General features: G+C 46.2%; 2 protein-coding genes and 1 long non-coding RNA gene across 7 annotated transcripts in view; 1 reads left to right on the plus strand and 2 right to left on the minus strand.

The window, feature by feature from the left end:
* Positions 1-2,080, minus strand: part of nog3 (noggin 3) — a 2,140-nt gene extending 60 nt beyond the window's left edge. Inside the window, exon 1 of the mRNA XM_030400956.1 lies at positions 1-2,080. This exon is cut by the window's left edge and continues 60 nt beyond it. Coding sequence (XP_030256816.1) covers positions 697-1,368 — 672 coding nt within the window. The 5' untranslated portion in view covers positions 1,369-2,080 and the 3' untranslated portion in view covers positions 1-696.
* Positions 2,081-5,774: 3,694 nt separating this feature from the next.
* Positions 5,775-12,811, plus strand: LOC115571510 (uncharacterized). The gene is made up of 3 exons (XR_003981939.1): positions 5,775-5,864; positions 7,317-7,409; positions 12,628-12,811. It is a non-coding gene; the product is annotated as an uncharacterized LOC115571510 (long non-coding RNA).
* Positions 12,812-16,874: 4,063 nt separating this feature from the next.
* Positions 16,875-27,092, minus strand: part of ankfn1a (ankyrin repeat and fibronectin type III domain containing 1a) — a 69,839-nt gene continuing 59,621 nt past the window's right edge. For all 5 annotated transcript variants that reach the window (XM_030400960.1, XM_030400959.1, XM_030400961.1 and 2 more), the window contains 7 exons: positions 26,797-26,968; positions 26,436-26,604; positions 24,926-25,092; positions 20,378-20,600; positions 20,113-20,305; positions 19,147-19,943; positions 16,875-18,902 (listed from right to left, as the gene is read on the minus strand). In XM_030400960.1, the coding sequence (XP_030256820.1) occupies positions 19,160-19,943; positions 20,113-20,305; positions 20,378-20,600; positions 24,926-25,092; positions 26,436-26,604; positions 26,797-26,968 (1,708 nt within the window). In that variant the 3' untranslated portion in view covers positions 16,875-18,902; positions 19,147-19,159. The remainder of the gene's footprint in view (positions 18,903-19,146; positions 19,944-20,112; positions 20,306-20,377; positions 20,601-24,925; positions 25,093-26,435; positions 26,605-26,796; positions 26,969-27,092) is intronic.

Below are 27,092 nucleotides of genomic sequence, written 5' to 3' on the forward strand. Positions count from 1 at the left end.
AACAACATGAATGATTTCTGTCATCGCGTGAACAAATAAATACAACAGATCCAAACCCAGTCGATCAGATGAATGTACTGAACTTCTTTTATACAAAGTTCTGTCATGAAACAATAAAAACAACATGTGCATCAAATAAACAGTTTTAATAACCGTCGTTAACAAACGCTCATTAAACTTTAATCAGCAGTTCTTAAACATCAAGCTGCTGTTTGTGTTCTGCAGCAGGACCGCTCACAGCTGGACCTGCAGGTTCTGTCCAGATGTCAGGACTGCTAATCGGGATGTTTCGTGTTCCGACCCAGAAGTCAGAACATTTCCAGCAGTGACACTGTTCTGAACGCGTCTGCTGGACCGGACCTCACAGATGTTGGACCAGATGTCAGGAAACTGCTGCTGCAGCTAAACTGGATTTATTTCTATTTGAGTCATTTTGTTTGTGGGTCATCCGGCTGTGATGAGCTGGGACCTTAGAAAGACTGAATTAAAGGTTTTTGTTTTGTTGCTGACAGATAAATAACTCTTGACTGAATTAACTGAGTCTCGTTCATTAATGCAGCTTATTATTATTATTATTATTATTATTATTATTATTATTATTATTACACTTCACAGAGAACAGAAGCAGTCCGACAGTTCGGTGACCCAGGACGGGTCCATGTTGTTGTTCATGTGTGTGAATGAGCAGAGTTCGGCTCAGTTCTGGCAGGAGCACTTGCACTCTGACACCACCGGGTACTGGACCGGTATCCAGGCGCATTTCAGACCTCCCTTTTTCTGCAGGCAGCGCCATCGCAGGATGGTAAAATGAGTCGATTTGGCGGGTTTGCAGAACATCCCTTCTGGGACCGAACAGGACCGCTTATTGTAGCAGCTGCCCGTCTTCACGTAGCGCGGCCAGAACCGGCTGCCCAGGTCGGTCCACGCGTACACCACCGGGCAGAAGGCGTACGACCACAGCCACAGCTGCAGCCTCCTCCGCAGCTTCCTGCTCGGCTTCTGCTTCTTGCCGTGCTGGACCTCGAACTCCATGGCCCGGATCTCTTTGGGCATCGCTCCGGACAGCTTCTGCCGCAGCTCCGCCTCGCTCCCGTCCTCGCTCCCCGCGTACCGGTCCTCCGGCGGGGGCACGGACATGAAGAGCGGGTCGAAGTGGCTGCCCAGCGCGCCCCTCAGCTCCGTCTCGTTCAGATCCTTCTCCCGGGGGTCCAGCACCGGGTCCGGGTCCTCTTTTAGCTCCACTACGGGCAGAGTGTCACTGGGAATGGGACGCAGGAGATAATAGTGTTGGCACGTGCCCTCCTCGATCCTGAAGCCCAGAGAGAGCACGAGCATACACAGAGCCAGGACGCACCACGAGTTATCCATCCTGTCCTCCGCGGACAGGCCCGGGTCCAGGAGATCCTCCCACAGGGAACCGGGTCGAGACTCCCACAGGGAACCGGGTCGGGACTCCCACAGGGAACCGGGTCGGGACTCCCACAGGGAACAGGGTCGGGACTCCCACAGGGAACAGGGTCGGGATTCCCTCGGAGCGTCAGTCTGGAGGGAACTTATCCAAGTCTGTGCCGAGCGCGCAGCAGACGCACCGGGGGAGGAACCGCGGCGCGACGCAGCACAACTTCTCAGAAACTTTCAGCTGCTGGCGGAGCAGAGAGAGAGAGCGGGACCAGGAGAAGAGGGACCTCACAGTCCATGATCCGGGTCCCCGCTTGAGAAGAGACGGACTCAGCCCCGGAACAGCAGGTCCGGGTGAAACAGCTGAGCGGCCGGCGGCTCGCTGCTCTCAGTCCGCATGTTGGCGCACCGGCTGCCGCCTCCTGTAGTTCTCCTGCCGCCTCCTCTGGTACTCCTGCCGCCTCCTCTGGTCCTCCTGCCGCCTCCTGTAGTTCTCCTGCCGCCTCCTCTGGTACTCCTGCCGCCTCCTGTAGTTCTCCTGCCGCCTCCTCTGGTCCTCCTGCCGCCTCCTCTGGTCCTCCTGCCGCCTCCTGTAGTTCTCCTGCCGCCTGCTGTAGTTCTCCTGCCGCCTCCTCTGGTCCTCCTGCCGCCTCCTGTAGTTCTCCTGCCGCCTGCTGTAGTTCTCCTGCCGCCTGCTGTAGTTCTCCTGCTGCCGCCTCCTCTGGTCCTCCTGCCGCCTCCTGTAGTTCTCCTGCCGCCTGCTGTAGTTCTCCTGCCGCCTCCTCTGGTCCTCCTGCCGCCTCCTGTAGTTCTCCTGCCGCCTGCTGTAGTTCTCCTGCCGCCTCCTCTGGTCCTCCTGCCGCCTCCTGTAGTTCTCCTGCCGCCTGCTGTAGTTCTCCTGCTGCAGACTGAAGTGAAGCCGTCTCAGACTGCAGCCCAACATCCAGCGGGGCGGTGATGTAACCCTGCAGAGAGAGAGAGAGAGACTCCCCCTGTCCCGCCAAAACACACACACACACACACACACACACACACACACACACACACACACACACACACACGATGATGATGACAGTCACTATTTTTACTGTGAAAATACTTCACTGTGAGTAAAAGTACACCATCAGCAAAATCAACTTGAAGTCAGTCATGGAATGTAACTAAGTACATTTACTTAAGTACTTAAGAACAACTTTGAGGTACCATCCTCCTCCCCCTCCTCCTCCTCCTCCTCCTCCTCCTCCTCCTCCTCCCCCTCCTCCCCCTCCTCCTCCTCCTCCTCCTCCTCTGTCTGCTGGGACACTGCACTGACCAGGAGGAGGAGGTGATGGAGGTGATGGAGGTGATGAACACACATCAGTCTCAGGTGTGTCAGAGGGAATCTTCAGCCCGACTATCACCGAAACATCCAGGGTGGTTTTAAAGGGCCGGTCCACGTTTCTGTCAGCACCGAGATCCAAACTGATGTAGAGAACACAAGCTGGACTCTGGTTCTGCTCAGCTGGACTCTAGTTCTGCTCAGCTGGACTCTGGTGCTGCTCAGCTGGACTCTGGTTCTGCTTAGCTGGACTCTGGTGCTGCTCAGCTGGACTCTAGTTCTGCTCAGCTGGACTCTAGTTCTGCTCAGCTGGACTCTGGTGCTGCTCAGCTGGACTCTAGTTCTGCTCAGCTGGACTCTAGTTCTGCTCAGCTGGACTCTGGTGCTGCTCAGCTGGACTCTGGTTCTGCTCAGCTGGACTCTAGTTCTGCTCAGCTGGACTCTGGTGCTGCTCAGCTGGACTCTGGTTCTGCTCAGCTGGACTGTAGTTCTGCTCAGCTGGACTCTGGTTCTGCTCAGCTGGACTCTGGTGCTGCTCAGCTGGACTCTAGTTCTGCTCAGCTGGACTCTGGTTCTGCTCAGCCGGACTCTGGAGCTGCTCAGCTGGACTCTGGTTCTGCTCAGCTGGACTCTGGTGCTGCTCAGCTGGACTCTGGAGCTGCTCAGCTGGACTCTAGTTCTGCTCAGCTGGACTCTGGTGCTGCTCAGCTGGACTCTAGTTCTGCTCAGCCGGACTCTGGTTCTGCTCAGCTGGACTCTGGTGCTGCTCAGCTGGACTCTGGTTCTCCTCAGCTGGACTCTGGTGCTGCTCAGCTGGACTCTGGTTCTGCTCAGCTGGACTCTGGTTCTGCTCAGCTGGACTCTGGAGCTGCTCAGCTGGACTCTGGTGCTGCTCAGCTGGACTCTGGTTCTGCTCAGCTGGACTCTGGTTCTGCTCAGCTGGACTCTGGAGCTGCTCAGCTGGACTCTGGAGCTGCTCAGCTGGACTCTGGTTCTGCTCAGCTGGACTCTGGTGCTGCTCAGCTGGACTCTGGTTCTGCTCAGCTGGACTCTGGGTGTTTACTCCTCCAGCTCCGGCTCTGCAGGAGGATACTGACTGAGTTTAGTTTCTGGGTGAACTGTTTGTGATGCTGCCGGGTCAGAAGTGATTTATTTACAGAACATGAAGGCTGGAAGCCGACAGGTGACGATCAGCTGACCCGGCTCACTGCAGAGAACTGGATCAGAACGTCCGCTGGCTGAAACACGACTGATTGAGCAGACCAGAGTGAGTCAGATTAGGACTTTAACTTTGTTTCCTCCCCCCTCCTCCCCCCTCCTCCCTCCTGTCTGCTGTTAAAAAGGAGTTGTGGGTAATTTTCTGGCCCGCTGGCGTGACAGTGTGTGACGGGCGCCGCTAAGCTGTCATATCTCTGTGGAGAGGAAGTCAGCGGCTCTGATAAGACTTCCTCTCTCTTTGTAAACCTTTTATCCTTCACTTCCATATCAGGGTCACAGAACCGACCCGCAGGGGAGTCCAGGTCACGCTGGGATGGATTCAGAGGCGTTCAGGTTCCAGGAAAAGTCACCGCTGAGCCCCGAGGGTCCAGCCGGCCTCTGTGGGGTCCTGAAGCCAACGACTCAGCACACGTATCAAAGATTTTCTCATTTCTGATGCTGTTGGAGACATTTTAAATAGTAACCCTCCGAAACTGTGAGTCTGTAGGCTAACTCAGAGACATGTAGTGATGCTAAACACTGATGCTAAGCTAACAGCTGCTAGCTGCTCCTCAGCCTCCGTCTGACTGACTCCTGCAGACGAGCTGATGGAGACGTCTCGTGTTTCTTCGTCCTTTAGAACGCTGCAGACTCTCCAGATTTTCAGTTCCCTCTCTCGTTTGCTCAAATTCACGAATGTTCACCCATCTTACTCATCACAGCCTAGTTCTGGTTCTGTTCAGTGTAAAGTCCTCCTCAGTACGTGACTGACAGACAGAGGGAAGGTGAAGGAAACGTTCCCTTGTATAAAAATATCAGGATGTTCCTGGTCGTGTCTGTCGCCGGCTCACTTCTGGTTCAGTGCCGGTTTAACTGCAGTACGTTAGAACGTTATTGGACCGACTGGATCAAACCCTGACCCTGAGACGGGTCGTGTCTGGAGGTTGTGACGCTCACTTTTCTACAGAGGCTTCTGTCACAGTGTCGGCAGGTGTTGGGGCCTCAGTTAGAGATGCCACCTGTCCCGTTTTTCCCAGAATTGTTCTCTTTTTTCAACAGCTATAACATGATAAGATATTAGAAACATTTTCTTATCTATGACTGATCAGAATATCACATCACTGACCTCCTCATGCAATTCCCATGAGTGGGATTGAATCAGAATCAGAATCAGAATTCCTTTATTGATCCTGCAAACGAGGATATCTGCGTGTCACAACAGCCTAATCAATAAACATTAATAAAAGTACAAAATAAACAATATATAATAAAAAGGTTAGAAATAGATTCTTACATACATAATGTGTACTAGTGCCCTGCCTCTTTCTGTGACATCATCCCCATGAAGTCATCATTCACATTTAATTTAACTCATTTTATGGTAAAAGTACAGAACAGAAATCAATAACGCTTGAGCTGAGGTGTCCAAATTACCTGAATGCATCCGATTACAATATTAAAGTAATGTAACTTGATTACATTCAGTTAGTTTTGGATTAATAACAAATGAAGTCCAGAGAAATTAAATGTAATAAAAGTAGCTTTTTGTGTATCCTGTTAACAAGTGTTTATCTGTGTTCGTTCTACTAATTTTTAACTTAACCTTTGACAAGAGAAGTTACAGTAAATATGATGCAGTTGAGTTTCTCCTGCAGGGATTCGAACTCAGGATAAAAACAAATCTTTCCTTACAGAACTCCTACTCTACCGACTGAGCTAAACAGATTTGAATAACTGAGGAATTCTCTGGTTGGAATGACGTAAACCACGTCAAATAAGTCCCGCCCACAGATTTTATGACGAATACAGGTGGTGCGCGTCAAAAGGGGCGGTCTCTCTCGTTTCCCGCGTGAAAGTTGCGCATTTCCCTCCAAAAAGTTGGATGTGTACAAAAACGGCTGACTGATCGTCACTCTGTTTGGAGCTGCTCTTCTCTGAGGACACGAACACGGTGAGTAAACTGTTCTGTACGATCTGCTTTATGTGTCCAGTTACCTGCTCAGTACAGGTGTATTCATGTATGTGTGGGAGGTGTACAGATAGTTAATACTTATTGATCTCAGGTAATAAGCCCAGGTGATGTTTCTTCATATATCAGCAGCTCCACATATTAACTATCTTCATGCGCTGTCTGCCAAGTAAGTTCTACTTATGTGCGGGTTAAAATGGAGCCAGCCTCCCTCTCATGTGGTGAGATTTGTTTGTTGCTCAAATGTTTCTGAAATGACTCTGAACAGAAGCTGAAGACATCTCATTTAACTGTTAACTGTCGAGGTAAATTCAGCTGGAACATAATCCTTTAATTACAGCCAATTAAATCCGTGATGGACGTTGTGTTTTGTTCCATGCACCAAACTCCATTGTGATTTTGGTCGGTTTTATCTCTGCCATGTTTATTACATAAATAATTCACAGTTAATTAAACTTTGGTCAATATCTAAGAACAAGACGGTAGTTTCGGTAAAGTCGGCATGAAGTCTTTTTAAAATGTATTTATTATTTAGAACGGCATGAAAGCTGTTTAGCTAACGTTAGCTGGTCAGTGTAAGTGAGTGGTTATGTTATGCTATGTTAGCTAGCTGACTTTAAAGTTGTTGCAGATGCACTGCAGGTTTGGAAACACGTTAGCAGCGGCTCAGCTGCCTTTATTAACGGGTACTGACACTATAACGAGCTTATAAAGACGTCTGAGTCATTTAATCGTCGTGTTTTTACAGACAGGTTTGCATGTTAGCTAACGTGTGTGTCTGTTGGAGAGTGTTAGCATGACGCCATTATCCTGCTGTGTAATGTTAGCTTGTTAATACTAGCATCTTACAGCTGAATATCTGAGTACAGCACAGTTAGCTAACAGGCTTCATGTGTTGTGTTTAATAATGTTAGTTTGTCAGCATCTAGAAGGTCATTTTGAGCAGCTAAAGTAGTTTAACACACACTATGCAGCCTCATTGTAGCTGCACATAATGGATTCAGTGTGTTTGTCTCAGTTCTGTTATTTAAAGTTTATGTGTTATTTAAATCACTGCACTGACTCCCTGACTTTAAAATCATGTTACTCGTCTATAAAGCTCTAAATGTTCTCAGGATTTAATGCATTTGGTTTGCTTTTGGTTTACTTTTAAAAAACACATTTATTAAATCAGATTATAGCAGATTTTACAGTGCAGAGTGATGTGAGACTCCTCAAGTGATGTCATGCACATGGTTACAGACTGCTGTATCATTCTTTATTATAAAATTATAATCCTGTAAGAAATCCCCTTTTTGCCAGATGTGTCTGTAATCTGATTACATCTTCTTTTTTACTGCTATAATCAGAATATATATACGCAAACACACACACACACACATACATATGCATGTAGTCATCATGTTATATTAAAGTACTTCCTCCTCTCTCCAGGTGAACAGTGGGACTTGTCTTCAGCTTCAGGTGGAACATCTCTGACCTGTATGGTGATCAGACCCGGACAGGAGAGACACCTGGTCCAACAAGGTCAGTGCAATGTAGGGGCAAAAATTAAAGGCAGAAAGTGTGAGATGTGTCAGTTGCTGTTCATTAATACTCTAGGATCAGTAAATGATTCTAGAGGGTAGTTGAGTTTCATTCACAGGTTGTTGAATACCGACAGTTTATGTTGGTAGAAGCCACTATAGTGTCGCTGTTAGGACACGGCTCTTTAAATTTAGTAGTATTTTAAATGTTTTTTGTTTACTGAGAGGAAATATAAACAGTCTGTCTGTTTAGAACGCCTGCATTTATTTGATCTCATTTATATGTAATATAAATGATATAATCATATTTTATGTAACATGTATATCTCCACTGTTCAGCCACAACATTAAAACAACTGACAAGTGAAGTGAGCATTGATCATCTTGTTACAATCAAATGTTCTGCTGGGAAACTTTGAGTTCTGTCATTTCTGTGGATCCTCTTTGACAAACACCACCCACCCAAACACCGTTCAGACCAACTACACCCCCTCATGGCAAAGAACTCAAGGTGTCAAACTGGCCTCCTCATTCTCCAGATCCCAATCCAGCTGAGCATCTATTGGATGCGTCAGAACCAACTCCCATCCACGTTGGGGCCCCTGTGGATCGTTCTTGGCTCTGACTGCATCCAGTGGAAGCTCAGGTGGATTGAGATCTGGGGGAATCTGGAGGCCAGGTTGACACCTTGAGCTCTTTCCCACGTTCCTCGGGTCGTTCCTGAGCAGTTTCTGCAGCGTTGCAGGCGCGTTGTCCTGCTGGGGGGGCACTGCCATCAAGCAGTGCTGCTGCCATGAGGGGGTGTACTCGGTCTGCAGCTGTGTTTGGGTGACTGGTGTTTGTCAAAGAGACATCCACATGAATGATAGGACTCCTGGTTTCACAGCCGAACATGACATTGGAACACAATGATCCATGTTATTTATTTCACCTGTCACTGGTTCTAATGTTGTCGCTCTCAGTGTATACACATGTTAAATACTTTATGAATTAGATCAAATAAATGCATTTAGGCACTGTAACCAGACTTGTTAATATTTCCTCTCAGTAAAACAAAACCTGTTTAAATGACTTCCTCTTCCTTTGAACCCTGTGGGTTTTAGCTGGGACTTATACATTTTAAATGGACAGCTTCATTTATGTAGATTCAACATAATATAAGCCTCAGCCTATTCGCCCAGCAGGCCACTAATAAGGATCGTATTCAGTTTTGAAAGAGCAACTGTGCGGTAGTGAAGTTTTTGGTTGAGAAGCGGTTCTTGTGGTCTCATTGATGGTAGAGGTGCAACAAAATGAGCTCCAAACACCAGCAGAATAACCGGAGACATGTTAATTTCTGTCAGCCTGTGTAAGGTTTTGCTTGAGCAGTTGTTAGTTTGTCTGCGTCCTTTGAGTGTATAAACTATGTTGAGCAGAGCTTGGTGTTAACATTGGCGTTCTTATTCGTGGTAGAAGTGCAGTGAATTAAGTGCTACAACACCATCAGAACTGAGCGGAGAAGTGTTGTTTTGGAGGCCTCGTTGTATAGAGCTGTTTAGGGACAAAAGTTCAGTAACAGCAATCCAGTTGTTAGTGGTCTGCCAGGTAAACCTGGTGTTATCATTGTATGTTACAGGTTAACTTGACTGGACTTCAGCTATCTTCAATGGCAAATGCCCGAGTGCTGTCCATCGGAGCTGATAGCAGTGTTTTCTATGAATGGCAGTAGTCAGGCCTTTGATCAGCTGCTGGTATTGGTAGAAGTGTATCCTACGAGCCCTTGTGCCATCCCGCCAACTTACAGGTCCCTCATGTTCAGACACCTATGGTATGGTAGAATCGTGCACAAAGTGTACGTGTTTAGTTGGGCCTCGTGCCTGGCTAGGGACATGCTCAGGGCCACGGTAAAAGCTCGCCTGACGCCACTAAAGCGGCTCCGGTCTCTGCCCTCATCTGTCCATGCCGATTTCACTCGCGAGTTCAGTGTGTATGGGCGCGATGCCTTTGCTTGAAGATAATGTTGAACTCTGTGATAAAACAAAATAAAAAAAAAATTGCAGGAATTCAATTTCTTTGCAACTTTGTGTAACAGCATCCTGCTTGATAACACCATGCAGAGATCATTATAAAGCTGTTACAGGGCCCTCGGGCCTCACTGCCCAGCAGACCACTAATAACGATCCGATTGTGCTGTGGTGACGTTTTTCGTTTGGAAGCAGTTGTTGTGGTCATGTTCATGGTGGAAGTTCAGCAAACTGATAGCTACAGACAGTTTGAGCGGTTGTTAGCTTGTCTGCATCCCTATGCGTGTACTGAAGGTTGTTTTCAGTTCAGGTTCATCTCCACTCGAGTGCACAAATGTGTGTTCAGAGAGTGCTTGATAAGCTTTATGAAGCCTTTGAAGTTGTTGTTTTGCTGGAGAAACATCGTGGCATAAAGCTTTTCAGGCTAACAAAGTTAGCTAAACAATGTTGAGCGCAGAAAGCTACGACAACCAGTTCACCACCATAGAGTTCTAGGCACAAAAGTTCAGTAACAGCAATCCAGTTGTTAGTAGTCTGCCAGGCAAACCAGTTATCAGGCTTGTGTGAACCGACCAACCAGAGCAGACTGAGGCCCCACCTCAAAACCCACAGGATTCAAGGAATGTTTTTACACATACAGGATATAAAAAAAAATATATATCTTGAAATACAAGTCTTCTCACTTTTAACAACTCGACTCTCTGTTAATAACCCACAAAGTGCGTTATTTGACGACCTGAGAATGAGACTCAATAATCAGCTGTCTTTCTACAGAATTGCTTTATAAATATACCGACATCACTTAATTAATCAAATGATAAATAATTGTCCTCCAAATGCAGCACACTGGCTCTCAACTTTCTGCTTTTAATGCTGGATCACTTAATCTATAATAATACATGTTTGAATATTTAATATAGAAAAACTCAATTTATGCTAAATATGAAAAGTATTTAACATGTATATCTCCACTGTTCAGCCACAATATTAAAACAACTGACAAGTGAAGTGAGCATTGATCATCTTGTTACAATCAAATGTTCTGCTGGGAAACTTTGAGTTCTGTCATTTCTGTGGATCCTCTTTGACAAACACCACCCACCCAAACACCGTTCAGATCAACTACAGCCCCTCATGGCAAAGAACCCAAAGTGTCAAACTGGCCTCCTCATTCTCCAGATCCCAATCCAGCTGAGCATCTATTGGATGCGTCAGAACCAACTCCCATCCATGTTGGGGCCCCCATGGATCGTTCTTGGCTCAGACTGCATCCAGTGGAAGCTCAGGTGGACTGAGATCTGGGGGATCTGGAGGCCAGGTTGACACCTTGAGCTCTTTCCCACGTTCCTCGGGTCGTTCCTGAGCAGTTTTTGCAGCGTTGCAGGCGCGTTGTCCTGCTGGGGGGGCACTGCCATCAAGGAGTGCTGCTGCCATGAGGGGGTGTACTCGGTCTGCAGCTGTGTTTGGGTGACTGGTGTTTGTCAAAGAGACATCCACATGAATGCTAGGACTCATGGTTTCACAGCCGAACATGACATTGGAACACAATGATCCATGTTATTTATTTCACCTGTCACTGGTTCTAATGTTGTCGCTCTCAGTGTATACACATGTTAAATACTTTATGAATTAGATCAAATAAATGCATTTAGGCACTGTAACCAGACTTGTTTATATTTCCTTTCAGTAAAACAAAACTAAACATAAAACTAAATGTTCAAATTTACCTCCAAATTAAAGTAAAACTCCATGTAAATAAATAATTAAAAGTGATTTCAGGTTAAACACAACTAAGTTAGGGACTCAAACCTCCACAAGGAGACTCAAAACTCATCAAAAATAGACCCAGGTCTCTTTGTGGAGGACAAACAACTACCACCAAAACAAAACCTCCAAAAACAATAAAAACCTGCACAGACACACAAAACCTCTAAAAACAAACACAAATAACAAACAAAAACCTCTAAAAACAAACACACAAAAACCTCTAAAAACAAACAAACCTCTAAAAACAAACACACAAAACCCCTAAAAACAAACAAAAACCTCTAAAAACAAACACACAAAACCTCTAAAAACAAACACACAAAACCTCTAAAAACAAACACTTAACCCCTAAAAACAAACACACAAACCTCTAAAAACAAACACTTAACCCTAAAAACAAACACACAAACCCCTAAAAACAAACACAAATAACAAACAAAAACCTCTAAAAACAAACACACAAAAACCTCTAAAAACAAACAAACCTCTAAAAACAAACACACAAAACCCCTAAAAACAAACAAAACCTCTAAAAACAAACACACAAAACCTCTGAAAACAAACACAAAACCCCTAAAAACAAACACACAAAACCCCTAAAAACAAACAAAAACCTCTAAAAACAAACACACAAAACCTCTAAAAACAAACACACAAAACCTCTAAAAACAAACAAAAACCCCTAAAAACAAACACACAAAACCTCTAAAAACAAACACTAAACCCCTAAAAACAAACACACAAAACCTCTAAAAACAAACACAAAACCCCTAAAAACAAACACACAAAACCTCTAAAAACAAACACAAAACCCCTAAAAACAAACACACAAAACCCCTAAAAACAAACACACAAAACCTCTAAAAACAAACACAAAACCCCTAAAAACAAACACACAAAACCTCTAAAAACAAACAAAAACCTCTAAAAACAAACAAACATAAAACAACACAAAACCCCTAAAAACACACAAAACCTCTAAAAACAAACAAACAAAAACCCCTAAAAACAAACACACAAAACCCCTAAAAACAAACACACAAAACCCCTAAAAACAACACACAAAACCTCTAAAAACGAACACTAAACCCCTAAAAACAAACACACAAAACCTCTAAAAACAAACACAAAACCCCTAAAAACAAACACACAAAACCTCTAAAAACAAACACAAAACCCTAAAAACAAACACACAAACCCCCTAAAAACAAACACACAAAACCTCTAAAAACAAACAAAAACCTCTAAAAACAAACACACAAAACCCCTAAAATCAAACAAAAACCCCTAAAAACAAACGAAAACCCCTAAAAACAAACAAAAACCCCTAAAAACAAACACACAAAACAAAAACCTCTAAAAACCAACAAAAACCTCTAAAAGCAAACAAACACAAAACCTCCACAAAGAGCCATCAAACTACCACTGCTCCTCTTTCTCTTCCTGCAGGTGACGGACGAGCAGCTGAGACGAATAAGACGAGCCGTCACAGGACCTGAAGCAGGAAAACTGAGGATCGTCTTCTGATGAAACTCCTTCAGGTGCTGCAGGTGTTTGTTGACTCTGGTTTCACCTGCTCAGACAGTGAGCACTGTTGTCTTTGCTGGTTATTTACATAATAAAACCTTTTTTTGAATTACACTCTGTTGTGGTTTTTATAGATTTTTAAAGAAGGTGTTGAGTCTTTTGATGGAGTCCAATGTCTCCTCTCAGTGGCATTTTCAAAGCTTTAACTATATTTGATGTATACAGTTTCTTTCTGTAATGGAGAGCAGCTCTTCCATTACCTTCAGTATCTATTCCTATTCTGGGAATGACTGATTTAGAAACCATGTGTTGTTTAATAATGTCTGAGTAAGTTAGCCTCTCTCCATCTCTTATCACATGAATGAAGCTAACAGCAGCTGTGAGAGTTTATAACGTTTGACCAGCAGCTGATATGAAATATACCTGCAGTTCTGCCTGTGATGTCACCAAGCAGACAGATAAAAGGTCATGTTGAGCAGCGACAGTAGTTTATATGATCATTATGCAGCCTCATTGTTACCTGCACTTTAAAATCATATTACTGGTCTGTAAAGCACTAAATGTTCTCAGGACTGAACACGTTTGGTTTACTTGTACGAGGATCAGGAGGGTTATTTAAAATGTTTGTTCTGATACAGTTACTTATTTAAAAATAGTCAGTAATGTAATTGAAGTAAAACTGTCTACTCATCTAATTCATAACTGTTCACTGTGTATTTCAAATAAGTACATTAATTTAATACATTTTTTTATCTGTAGCTTATTATATCAGCTTTTTTATCTGTTCTGTCTTTCAGATGCTGTTTTAATGTCTTAATGTTTTAGATTTGATTACTTTCTATGTCTCTGAATGGATCTCTGAATGAGGCTTTATTTGACTGAAGCTTTTTACATGTCAGCCTTGTTTTAAACTAAATACTTATTAATATAAAATAGAAAACGGGACCTGAAATAAATCCAAAAGGCCTTTTAGTCAGGATAGTTCACAGGCTCCTCAGCTGCACCAGTAATGGTCACATTTTTCTCTGAATGCTTTTTTTCCACTCTCACTTCACCTGTTTGTTTTCAGCTAATTCAGTCTGAGCCTAAAAATGCTCTCTGAACTTTAAATATTAATGTTCATGTTTTTAATGTGATCACAACAAAGGAGAAAGTGTGTGTGCAGCTTGTGGTTTTACTCTATGAACAATTTGAACTTACAGAAACAATATGGTCCTCGCACAGATACTGCTCGGGCCCTAATAATACAAAAAATCAATGAAAGTCTGTCAATTTGATAATTTAATTTGGTCCTTGGATGTAGCAGCAGCACCCAATCACTAACAAACTTACGTTACAGCCGATGAAGTGGAGAGCAGTCAGGGGAAGAGAAAATGACAGTTGCAGCAAAAAGTTATCTCTGTGTTAGTTTGACAAACAGGAGTTGAGGTCATTGGTGAGTTCTTGTCTTGTGATCTGATTTCCAGGTTGTTTTTGCTGTTTCTTTCTGATTTTGCACGTTTAGATGTGGCTTTGTTTCACAAACAATGTCTACATCTTTTGTTTTCCTCACACAAAAACTCAGTAAGACTTTCAGAGAAAGGCCAATCCTCCCAGTCCAAAGAGCAAAAAGGTTTTGTAGACTTGTCTGGTGAAAAAACATTTCCCCTTGGAGCTGTTGTGGTCAGGTGGGGATGGACTGAACCATTTGTTGTGTGGGGGTCTTAACAACAGCCTCCTCCATGGACGGGTCTTTGACTTTATGGTCCTCCAAGGCCCACTTTCTGTTTCGGTCAGCTGAAGGACACAAACGAGAACAGGGATGGTTGAGAATAAGCTGCTGATGTAAACATTACGTATGATTATAACCTGAGCAGAACTGGACTTTTGAGGCCAGCACCAATATTAAATGTGTTTGTTTATATCAGCCATAAGTACATTTTTTAAACATTAACAGTCTTGATACAAATACCTTAGACTTTATCCAGGCTAGTAGCAGGACTATGAACGGCAGTATTAGTCTGTCAGCTGGTCGAGTGTGGAGGCTGGCGACCCGCCTCAGTGCACCCGCTGACGACGTGTTTCAGTTTCACTGTGAAGCTTCAGGGACGTGTTGTGGAGACAAAGACTGAACTTATCTTCTGACCGGTTCAGTCGTACAGAATCAAAACACCGGGCTCTGTTACGTCACGTTCACTTATCATCAAACGGCTGAAGACGCCGTGTGTTCCCGCTCGTCTCCGCTGCAGACGCTCTCGTCCACATGGTTTGAATCACATTTTCCTTTGATTATCTGGAGCGGTGATACGGACCAGCGCCGTGGATCAGTGGCGGGACTCGAGTCCAGTTCAGTGTGTGTGTGTGTGTGTGTGTGTGTCAGTTAGTGTTCCCTCTGATGTTAGCATACGACGTTAGCTTAATCTTCACAGCCAATCAGAGGGCCTCCCAGGCTGCTCGCTGCGTGACCCGGCGACATTACGACTGTTTGTTGTTGATGTGAAGGCTTTGATGGTGAGACAACCGGGGCAATTTGGACGGTCCATTTGGGTGAGAAGGCTTCAAGGTGGCAGAGACGGGTCACACACACACACACACACACACACACACACACACACACACACACACACACACACACACAGCCTCCTTCGGCCTCTCTGCAGAAGAATCATCATTTCAAAGCAGCCGGGGGAATATATAATATCTATATATTATATATATATCTCTCATCTGTTCGGCCTCGTCCTCAGTGGAGATGCAGATGTTTGACCAGATGTGTTTCCTGCTCACAATGAATCAAAACATACAGAATTGATCCTTTAAAATGTCCTCAGTTGTAAATCCAGAGTAACTGTTCAGTAAACATGTTCAGGATGTTGATTGGCTGTCAGCTGTTTCTGTTTCTGTTTCTGTTTACGTTCAGGTACTAAAAGTAGAAGTACTGATTCAGCTTGTTTACTCCAGTAAAGTAATAGATTACAGCTCTGACATGTACTCAGAGTATCAGAGTAAAAAGTCTCCCTCTGAAGGACATTTGTGCTCAAAGCTAACTGAAGCTCACGTCATATTAATAGAATTCAAAGACTATTAAAGTTAAAGGTAGAATCAGTAGGATTTGTCCCAGCTGTTCCTGAACGCACCACAAAGACAGTTGATTGTTGAGTCTCATTCAATCTGAAGCTGTGAGGAGGAGAAAGTTCACATGTAGTTCAGGAAACATGTACTGAAGGAGAGTAACTAAGTATTTGTACTCTGTTACTTTGGTTCTGATTCTGAGGTCAGGTGTGCTTTAGAAACACGAGCCGTGCTCTCCTGTCGGTGTGTGGACAGTCTCGGTGAATGGATGGTTCTCACTGACCCACTCGGGTCCACCAGGCCCGGCCAGCAGCGGTTCTGTGGTTTGGACCGACGCTCACAAACGCTTCAGACGCTCCAGCAGGAGAACTCGGTGCCGGAGCTGGTGTGAGATTCCAGCTGGTTCACATCCTCCCACACGGCGTCCACGACCGCTGCAGCAGCCCGGCCGGATTCCTCGACACCTCCGGACCGGAGAGAGCGCGGCTGACCGGAAGTGACACTCTGGAACAAACATCAGAACATGTTTCTGACGGTGGTGATCGAACTGGACCTGATGTCATCGAGTATTGATTGGTTAATCAATGAAATGTTTCGAGTCGTGTTTTAAGAGAAGATCTTTGAGTCGAAGACATTTTACAGAAGAAACAACTCGTCGATTGAACCAGAAAGTATTCAACAATGAACATTTGAGTTCATTTGATCCACAGAATCTAAATATTCATAAAATTTAAGTGATTGTGATGATTCAGCATCTGACTCGCAGTATTTCTACTGTGTACTCTGAGTACTTTTACTGCAGTACAAACAAAGTATTCATATTCGGCTGCTCGGTGTGTAAACCACACCATCAGCTGTCATCGCTGCGTCCTCGTCCGTATCTGAGGCATTCTGGGTATGTGAGTCAAGCTGAGCCAATCAGAGGTCAAGCTGCTGTCAGCTGTGAGCCGGAGCCGAGGCGCTGAGCGAGGCCCGCTGAAGGCTGCTGGGTCGTCCCGGTACCGTATCATGTTCTGTCTGCTGTGTGAGTGAGAGCAGAGGAAGACGAGCGTCCACCTTCACCTTCACAATGTGTTTATTGTTCTTTCGTTAATGAATCATTCAGACAGACTCGCAGCTCTGAGTGCACAACATCACAGGAGACAACGTTTATTTCAGTTGGTAAAATACATCCAGTCGTGTTCAGCAGCTCGACTGACTGAAACACCAGAACATCGTCTGCAGCCGCAAATAAATAAAGTCAGAGTGAAACTGTGATCAGGTCGTTAGTGTCTCCATGGTAACAACAGGAAGGAGGACGATGAAGACAGACAGACGTCCAACAGGAGACATCCTCTCATTAACCTTTCACAATAAAAGCCTTCTTCATATCAACAGACTCCAGTACAGTCCGGAGCTGCTGTTCAGACCTGCCATCAGCACCAGTCACAGGTGTGTGAGGCAGTAACACAGCCTCACCAGACTCCCTTAACAAAAGTAGTGATTTAAGAGTGGTGGAGGAGAAACGGAACAAACCGCTGGTCACAGCTGAGAGCTGAGCACTGATTGGCTCACACAGGACAGATGTTGATGGCAGCTGTGAACAGGATGTGAGACTCAGATCTGAACTGACCTGCTGAGTGTTTGATGGGACAGAAGGTGTGTCACTGTTCATCATGACGTCTGGTCACATGACGCTGCTCCGTAACGTCCGACAGCATCAACACAGCCGATCTTGACTAAACTTTAATAACGTGAAGTTTACAGGTTTAATAATTACATTTCAAACTGAATTAAAGCAACAGATGAGACGTTCAGTACAGAGGTTAGCTTAGCTTAGCATAAAGACTGGAAGCTTTATGTCATCTTTTTGGGTTCAATAAACCCGATGTCACATGCTGCTCCATCCTGCCTCAGCTACTCATGCTAAGCTAGGCTAATCACCTCCTGCCTTCAGCTTCAAACTTAAAGGAACAGTCAACGCTAAAATCAGAGGAAGTTTGAGAAGACGTTATTTACACCTTCAGTGTTGCTGCTAAGCTGAAAGTGTCAGCGTGCACCTCGCTGACGAGCTCCGTGGAGCCCGTTTAGGTTTTTGGCTGCTGAGTAAAATGATTCTGATATAAACCTTTTTAACTCTCGTCTAAAAAGCAAGTAAATGTGTTTCTGTCCGTCACATGAAGAGGCGCCTGCAGTACAGATGTGTAGTAGTGTGTGTACAGTTACTGCGGGTGAGGTTGTACTGCAGTATCAGTGCTACACATTCAGACAAACAGCCTGCTAATGAATGTTCTCGTCTTCATCGTCGACACTTCAGAGGACAGTTAACGACCTTCTTACAGTCAGTGATGATAGAAGCTGCCACAGTTAATGCCCAGTTGCATCAAATATATTTCATTAGCTTTTATTCCATAATTGCTATGTGCAAACATTAAAAACACTTTTAAAATACCGTGCATACATGTTGAAAGAAAGTGTTCAGACCACAGGGAGAACAAGGTAAGTGCTCGTAAGAAACGTGAACGTAAAACACAGGAGCAGGAAGTCAACACGACAGCACGACACAAACACCGTGTGGGTCCGACTCCCCGACCAGAACCCCCTGACGTCATCATGCTGAACCAGCAGGAGGCACAAACCGGACCGAGACTTCATGCCAACAAAACACAGCTAAAATAGCACATCTGTGATCCGACACTATAAAAATAGTTCTGAGGCAGCTCGCGTGTTTCTCAGGAATCATATTCAAATATATATCATCTTTCTCTTTAAACTGACCACAGGTTGATCCGACCACGCTGAGACCCGACAGGAGCAGCTCAGGAACACGTGGATCAGAGGAGACGGCAGCAAACATTCACATCAGGCTCCAGCAGAATCTCAATCTGAAGACGGCCACCAGGAGAAACACGTGTCAGACGACTCGACTGCAGAGTTTGATAGAGTCGAGCTGAAGGAGGAAAAAATCAATCAAACCGACTGTTTTTGGTCAAAGTGGTCAAAGTTCCTGTGGGGAACTCCGTTTGTTGTTGTTGCATTGATTTCTCTCTTTGTAACAGTCGATGCCGTGGGTCTGAGGCTTGGCGGAGTTGAACCAGCAACTTTAGTTTGGTTTACAATCTGAGGAGGTCTGAGGGCTGCTCGTCAACGGGCCCAGCCAATCAGCACTGTGGTAGAGAGACACAGAGAGACACAGAGAGAGAGAGAGAGGAACAGCTGATCACTACAAAGTCATCTGAAGCTGAACGAGTCATTTTTCTTTCTGCTCTGAAGTTTTTACATTTTCCACATTACATTGGATCTGAAAGTGTGACATGAGTCTCCTGCTCCTGCTCTGAGGAAGCAGCTGACTGAAGTGTAAAACGTGAGTTTGTGAGCAGATCAGTAGAATCAGACTGGACTGTGACCGACCTGCTGCTGCTCTCTACAGCGTGCTGCTCAGGATCTCTGACACCTGGGTGTTGGTTTGGTCGTCCGAGTCTACTTCCTGTGTGGAGGCTCCCACTGGCTCCTCCCCCTCACCTCCTGACTCCACCTGTGCCACGACCACCGACACGCCTGCAGCCTCCGCCGTGTCTCCGCCTTCCTCCTCCTCCTCCTGCTCCTCGTGGCTCCTCCCCTCCTGCTTACAGGGCTCCACAAAGATCCGGCGGACGTGGGGCCGCGGCTCCCGCTGTCGGCCCTTGCGGCTCTCCAGGACGCAGGAGGCGTGGCTCACGTAGGTGGAGGGCAGGTCCCCGGGCGCAGGCAGGTCGGGGTCGGTCTGCTTGGTGTAGACGCCCTCAGATAAAGATCCGCTGTGACTCTCGCTGCTGTGGCCCCGGAGCCAGCGCTGGGGCCCGCTGAAGTACTGGCCCCGGTGGCTCCTGGAGAGAAGTTTGCGTTTGGCGGGAGGGTTGGCGAGGGCCCTGAAGGGAGCCACGCCCTCGTGGTGGCTCCTGGAGAGGGAGAGGCCCTCCAGAGTCCTGGTGGTGTCGGACAGTGCCGGGGACAAGGGAAGGGACAGGGGCAGGTCTTTGGAGAACCTGGGGGACAGGGGCATGGACGGAGAGGTGGGGAAGGTCCTGGAGAGGGAGGGTGAGAGCGGGAAGTCTGTGGATGGAGAAGGGGAGAGGGGGAGGAGGGGTGAGGAGAGGGGAGCATCTTTAGATCCAGGATCCTTCACCACCGGGGAGAGGGGGAGGTCTGTGGGCGGGCAGATGCTGTACCTGAGAGACGGGAGGACACGGGTCACTTAGGTTGTGGTTTAATAACTCTTACATTCACTGGCTGAACTGCAGTGCACGTGTCGCTGTCCAGAGTACAAATAAATATATACAACAACAAAACAACAACAACAACATTAATAATATATTTTTTTTCCTGAACAAACGTCACCTGAGCTCGTGGATCTGCAGCACATCTGGAGCGCTGCCTCCCAGCGAGTGCACAGCCTGCTGGGCCAGGTCCTGGGGCGGAGAGTAGAGCAGGTCCAGCTCGCGGGGGCTCAGGGCGTCGCTGGAGTCGTAGTCGCTGTCCGTTGGAAGGAAAACCTCCGAGGGCCCGTCCTCATCGGAACTGAGCAGAGAGTCTGTCGGACAGAGAGCGTCAGTTTGTTCCCGAGGAGCACGTTCACATCTAACGCTCTCGAGTGACGACTCACCGCTGATGGCTTTCCGTCGGCGGAGCTCAGGTGAGGGCGAAGGTGTGGGCAGGTAGTCCATGGTGGACGAGGTGGAGTCAGTCTTCTGCTGGCTGGAGTCGCTGTCTGGAGCGTTGGCGTCCACCAGACAGTTGATGGGGACGCCGCCGCGGGGCTGCTTGTAGCGAGCGTACTGCAGCGCGTCCGTGATCCAGCGGAGATCTCGACGCATCTCGTCCAGCTGCTGCAGAGCCACAAACACAGAGAGGCAGATTCAAAGTCACAGTCTGGATCTGTGATTGACTCCGTCCCTGAACAACTGCCTGCCTGCCTGCCTGTCTGCAGATATGAACATAATGACTCTGTTTGTACTTCATCACAAAGGTCGTTATGTGAAGAGCTCCACCATGTCAGCGCTGTCAGTGCATTTAAAAATAAAATGTTTGCAAAGAGCTTCATTATCCCAAAATGAAATGTTTCTGAACTTCACTGTCTTTTTCTTTCTGATTCGACTTCATCTCCTGAACTTTCATTTCAGATGTTAAACTTGTTTAAAAGAACAGCATTTCTGACACTTTCTCATTTGTAAAGCAACAAAAATAAAAATCGTCTCATGACACTTTTGAATCCGAGCACGTCTGAACCAGAACCTTTAAGAATCTGAGGTTGTGCTTTTTGTGCTCAAATGAGAGTTAAAGGTATCGTGAGTGAATGTGAGAGGGTGGAAGTGTGTGTGTGTGTGTGTTTGCTTTTGAAGAGAATGAAGCGTGACAAAACCTGAAGCAGCAATTAGCCGACTGTCTGACAGAAAGCAGGAGTGCCACACACACACACACACACACACACACACACACACACAGCAGGGAGACTGACAGCAGCGATGACTCGGCTGGAAAGAATGCCGAGGCTGCGAGAGTCTGTCGGGAGAGAAACCGTGGAGGAGATTCCTGCTCGTCCCACAGAGGGAGGCAGCCGCTGTGTTTACCAACAGACACGTTAACATCAGCCTGTCTGTTTCACTGCCTGCCTGTCTGTCTGCCTGTCTGTCTGTCTGTCTGTCTGCCTGAATCTGTGTAACACATCTCTGTAGGTAAACAGAAGTACTGAACCTGCACATGTCGATCAAGTTTGATTCTCCAGTTAAATGATTCTTCAGTTCATTTAACAGAAAGTAGAACTAAAGAACTATTAAAGATACATTTTATTATATATTAAGCACAAGAGATGGAAATAAAAGGAGTCTCTGCACCTTTAAAGCATCATAAACTCCTCATTTCTGTTGATTTCTCTATTATCTGACTTCATTTCCACTGAGTAAAAGCAGGCGATATAACAAGTCTGACAGCGCATCACATCAGGATCTAAACCCGACAGATCCTCGTTGTGTTCAGTCCAAAAGCACAGTCAGAATCAGAGCTGCAGTCAAACGCTTCACCGCTGCTGGGACCTGATGTCTGACTGAAGTCTGAGAGAAACGCTCCACTCAACCAATCACATCAAACTTCAACCTTTGGAGGAAGTGCTTCTTTCAGAAAAGGTGAAATAGATGCACGAGACAAACAGAGAGTCCTCAGCCTGTGAGGAGGTTCATGGTGCTGCTCAGAGGAAGACTCAGCGTGGCGTTTTAAACGTACTGCAGCCTCCATACGACGCCCGGACACGCTAGAAGGAACTTTCCAGAGGAGACGCATCTGCAGCTGATCAGCGTCTGACAGAAGTTTCGCTGCCTCATGATTTAAGACAAAGTGAGACACACAGACGGATTCACAGACGTTTCCAAGGACAGACTGCAGCTCCAGCAGCTCGCCTGCTCAGCGTCACTTCCCACAAACCTCAGTGTGAGTGTGTGTTTCACTGCATCAGTTCCCGTCAGCGGTCGCTCGGCGTGACGTCAGCGTGGAGACGAAGACACGAGGAGGATCAGGGATGGACTCAAGCTGTGGCTGCACCCCTCCTCCTTAAACTGAGAGTTTCTAATGTGAGCGTCAGACGGAGATCAGGGACGTCTGATCTGATCAATGAGATGTGGTTCAGACGTTCATGTTCCCCTCAGGATGAACTGTAAGAACTGGAGCGCCATCATCAGGTCAGCAGTGGACACTCAGTCCAGTGCTTCTCATACTGGTTTCTTTTCTGTCAGCTCACTGATGACATGATACACAGTCATGTCTATCAGGCTCCTAATTACACATTGAAAACGTACTTTTACCTGAGACGAGTGGCCGAATGGTCTGCGGTGCTTTAACGATCAGCAGGATCATTAACGTGACTCAGTGACAGATCAGCTGCTGCTGCTTGTTGTGTGGACGGCCTGAGAGACTTGTTAAAGAATATCTGATGTTTCTATTCCAGCTGTTGTTATCTGACAGACAGAAATCTTTCCTGACACGAGGCTACGCGTTTTAAAATGTTACACTGGACGAAAGAGAGAAGTTTAATCTGCGTCATGAAGAAGCTGCTGCAGCGTTCAGACAAAAGTGACATCGAGAAAATAAGAGCAGGATGTGAAAAACATACAAACGTTTCCTTTAAGTTCATAGTTATCAAACTGATGCTGAGGCGAGGAAGAGTCGCACACATCCTGAGAGGAACGTCTGAGACCAGGTGACACTGGGTCAACACTCTGAATTGTGATTTAATTCACATGTTAAGCTCTCGTCGAGTTTGAAATATTAAACCTGACTGATGTTTAACGACAGAGTTTAAGACATCCTCTCCAGACGTGTGTCATGTTTGAGGTGAATCAGACGATGAACTGTTGTTTTGTTCCACTTCTGCTTTTTCAGGAGACTTTGAATAAAGTCTGACCGACTGTCAACATCGTAAAACATTAATTAGTAGAAATCTAATTCATTTTACATGAAAACACATTGATCGGCTCTTCATGACGATAAACTGACGCTGATCGCAGACGGATGAAGGAGTGAAGCTGCTCGTGGAGGCTGCAGACGAGGCGTCGCTCCATCAACATGTGGTGAGTCTAAACACACTGTCCAATTAGACGCATCACGTCATCCTCACACACACACACACACACACACACACGCACACACACACACACACACACACACACACACACACACACTGTCAGGACCTCCCAGATTACACAAGCTGAGGCATTAGTGTGTGTGTGTGTGTGTGTGTGTGTTGCGCTTCTATCTTTGTGAGGACCAACTCATTTGAAAAGTAAAAAGTAAAGATTTTCTTAAAAGCGACGACAGTTTCTGTGAAAGTGAAGATATTCTGTGGACAGAAATGAGACGTCTGTAAAGTCAGCAGGTCTTTATATGACAACGTGAGAATGTTCTTTGTATTTTATTTTGAAAAACTGTGTTTTGTCATCTGACAGACTGAGGACACGTTGAAAAGTGAAGCTACGGAGACCTTGAAACTGAGAACTCTCTCAGAAAACAGATGTGTGAAAGAAGTCGTGACTTTCTGGAGAGTGAAGCTGATTTTAGAGAATATTTGACTTCTAGACGTTTTTAGCACAATTCAGAATCGTGACATCGCTGTTTGAATCGAGGACGTCGTGTGTCTGCTGAACGAGCGTCCTCACAAGTATAGAAGTCTGAGCTGACAGACGTTTGGACCTTTTCACACTCTGCCCTTCTCACACACACACACACACACACACACACACACACACACACACACACACACACACACACACACACGTGCTCTGATTGGTATTATTTTTTCCCCTGACATTCTCTCTCCCGGAGCAATTTGTGGTCGGGGGGCCACTTTTTTCCGAGCTTTAAAATCGCAGACAGAAAGCCAGACAGATGGTAACACACACACACACACACACACACACACACACACTGATCGGAGGACCCTTGTGGTTCTGTGGTCGGCCTCCATTAGCGGCGGTGGCGAGCTCTTCACAGAGACCAGTTCACTCTGTGACGGCGGAGCAGCTTCTGACTTCTCTACCAGCAGAAAACAAAACGTTTAACGGCTGATCGTCGCTGCAGTTTCACTTTACTGCAGCAATAAACACCTCAGATTGGATTAGACACTCGTTTGGTGTCACGCCACCTTGAGCTTTTTAATGACATTTTTCTGGATATGAAGTAAAATCATATTGAAAGTGAGATGAGTTCAAATCTTCTCTGACAGACTCAAACTGATCCCAGAGCAGCTGCACGTCTGTTCGCTTGTTTGTGCCGTCACACAAATATCCAGTAATACTTCTTTAAATGTTTCAAATCATTATGACAACCTTTCTCCAGCAGGATGATTATTCAACCCTCAAAGAGCCGGACAGCTGAAGATATCTTGTTCTTATAAGAGTAATAAGTTGTGAAGTCTCCACGCTCTGTAAACTGCTGGAACGCTTCAGCTGCTGGCTGGAATCACACACGTCTGGTTTGGTCAGACGTGGTGAACGTGACCCTAACCATTCATCAAGAAAATGCACATTTGTTGTTCTGGTTGTACCAGAGCTATGTTTCCTTTTTTTGACGCACAGAAAATATGATAATAATACATGTCATAATAATAAATATCATAATAAACTCTGATACATAATGAGAACCTGCGCCTTCAGACGGAGGTCGTTACCTGGATGTAGTCCAGTATGAGCTGGTGCCTCTGTTTGGCTGTGGCCACCTCGCTGTCAGTGATGGCTTCTCGCAGTGCCTGCTGGGTAATGAGAGCGTCCAGGTCCAGGACGGAAGACAGGCGGCAGTACAGGCTGATGAACTTCTCTTTGTAGGTGCAGAAGTGAACTGAAGAAGGAAGAACAGAGAGATGAAAGTGCTGCAGAGAAGAAGACACTGTTGACAGAAACAGACTAATCTTCTTCTTCTTCTTCTTCTTCTTCTTCTCGGGTTATTTGCACGTTCTCCTCGTGTCTCCTCACTTTGGGAGGATTTTGGGAGCAGTCGTGGTCACAGGAACACGCCGCTCTCTGCGAGCTGTGATCTGCGTCCTCCTGCAGCAGCAGCTGGTGAGGAGGTCAGTGTGTACAAAGACAGAGTGTTGTGCAGTGTGTACGGGTGTTACTGACACATTCTTATGTGTGTTTATGTGTGTGTGGGGGTCAGCGGAGAGGCCGTCCTGCTGGAGCCTGCAGACGGAGGTGTGAGTGTGTGAGTCTGTGTGTGTGAGTGTGTGTGTGTGTGTGAGTGTGTGTGTGTGTGTGTGTGTGTGTGTGTCATAGTAACACAGCTCCGTCTGTCTCTGCTGATCCACCTCAACACATTCAGGAGGACACAGACTGAAACTCTGGAGATGAAGCAGACGTCAGTCACGTCTTGCTGCAGATCCTCAGACCTGCAGCAGCTCAACAGTCACACTTCTCCTCTGCTTTCATTCACCCGTCCTCATCCTTCGTCCGGAGCAGGACAGCAGGACAACCGAGGCAGTCCAGATGTCCCTCTCCACTGAGACGTCTTCCAGCTCCTCCTGCAGGATCCCGAAGTGTTTTCAAGCTGCAGTCAGGCTGTTCAAACCGAGCTCCTCCACCTCCCAGCTGACATCAACCTGCCTCTGAGTGATCACATGACACCTCCCCGCTCTGTGTGACTCCGTGTTTTTACACAAAGACAGAAAGAAGTTCATGTAGAACACTTGCTAAATTCAAACTTAGGCCCAAATAATGAAGAATTAGTCAGAGACAGAGTTTCACAGAGTTTTTTCAGTTTTTCACCGCAGGGAGGACAAAGCCTCTGCACATGGGACGCTGCTCTACCAACTGAGCTAAACGACGCCTCATTTTTTCAGTTTCTCCTCAACTACTCTTAAAATCACAACATTTGTTAAAGAAGTCTGGTGAAACTGTGGTGACTGGTTCAGTGGTTGGATCAGTTGAAACATCGGTTGAAACATTAGCAGCTTCTTCCTTTTCTTCTTCTTGCTCTTCTTCTTCTGCTTTCTCTTCTTCTTCTTCTGCTTTCTCTTCTTCTTCCACAGAGGCGTCCCACAGCGCTCTGTTTGTGGTCTGCATGTCCTCATTGTGTTTTAGGATCATTCCCAGTTTTTAATTGTTGTTTAAACACAATACGAATTTATAGTCGCAGTGTGTAGTGTGTGTGTGTGTGTGTGTGTGTGTGTGTGTGTGTGTTGTTACCGAGCTCAAACATCTGCAGAGGGAGATGGAGGAACCCTGACAGGGGGGAGTAGGGGTTGGACTGCCCGGGGGCGGAGCAAACGTTGTCTGCTGGCGGCAGCAGCAGCAGGAAGGAGACGCCGTGACCGAGCTCCACCACCTCCTGACTGTAGAGACGGAAGTGACGGGCCTGCACACACACACACACACACACACACACTTAAATATCTGGATATCATCATTGATGATGCAACAGCTGCTTCAAACCACCAAACTTCACTGACAAAGTGCAGACTCTGATGGAGCTGCAGTCTTCATCATGATATCAGTGAAGCTCAGAGACGCTGCAGCTCATTAAGCGTAACGATCGTGTGTGTGTCACCTGGTGCAGAGGTAGGTTGATGTGTTTCAGCAGAGACTTGATCGCCGTCTGCAGCTCGTAGTACAGTAAAGGGGCGTGGCTTTCAGGCTGGGGCCCCGCCTCCTCACTCTCCTCCCCACTGCGCTCCTTCTCTCCTGCAACCGCCAGCGTCTGGATCCAGTCCCACTCCTCCCTGCACACACACACACACACACACACACACACACACACACACACACACACACACACACATCAAGATCTGCGTTAAAAATATCTGTTTGTGCTTCTTGTGTGACAGAACTCCTCGTCCTTCAGGA

Source organism: Sparus aurata, chromosome 20, assembly GCF_900880675.1.
Source record: "Sparus aurata chromosome 20, fSpaAur1.1, whole genome shotgun sequence".
Classification (NCBI taxonomy): Eukaryota; Metazoa; Chordata; class Actinopteri; order Spariformes; family Sparidae; genus Sparus; species Sparus aurata.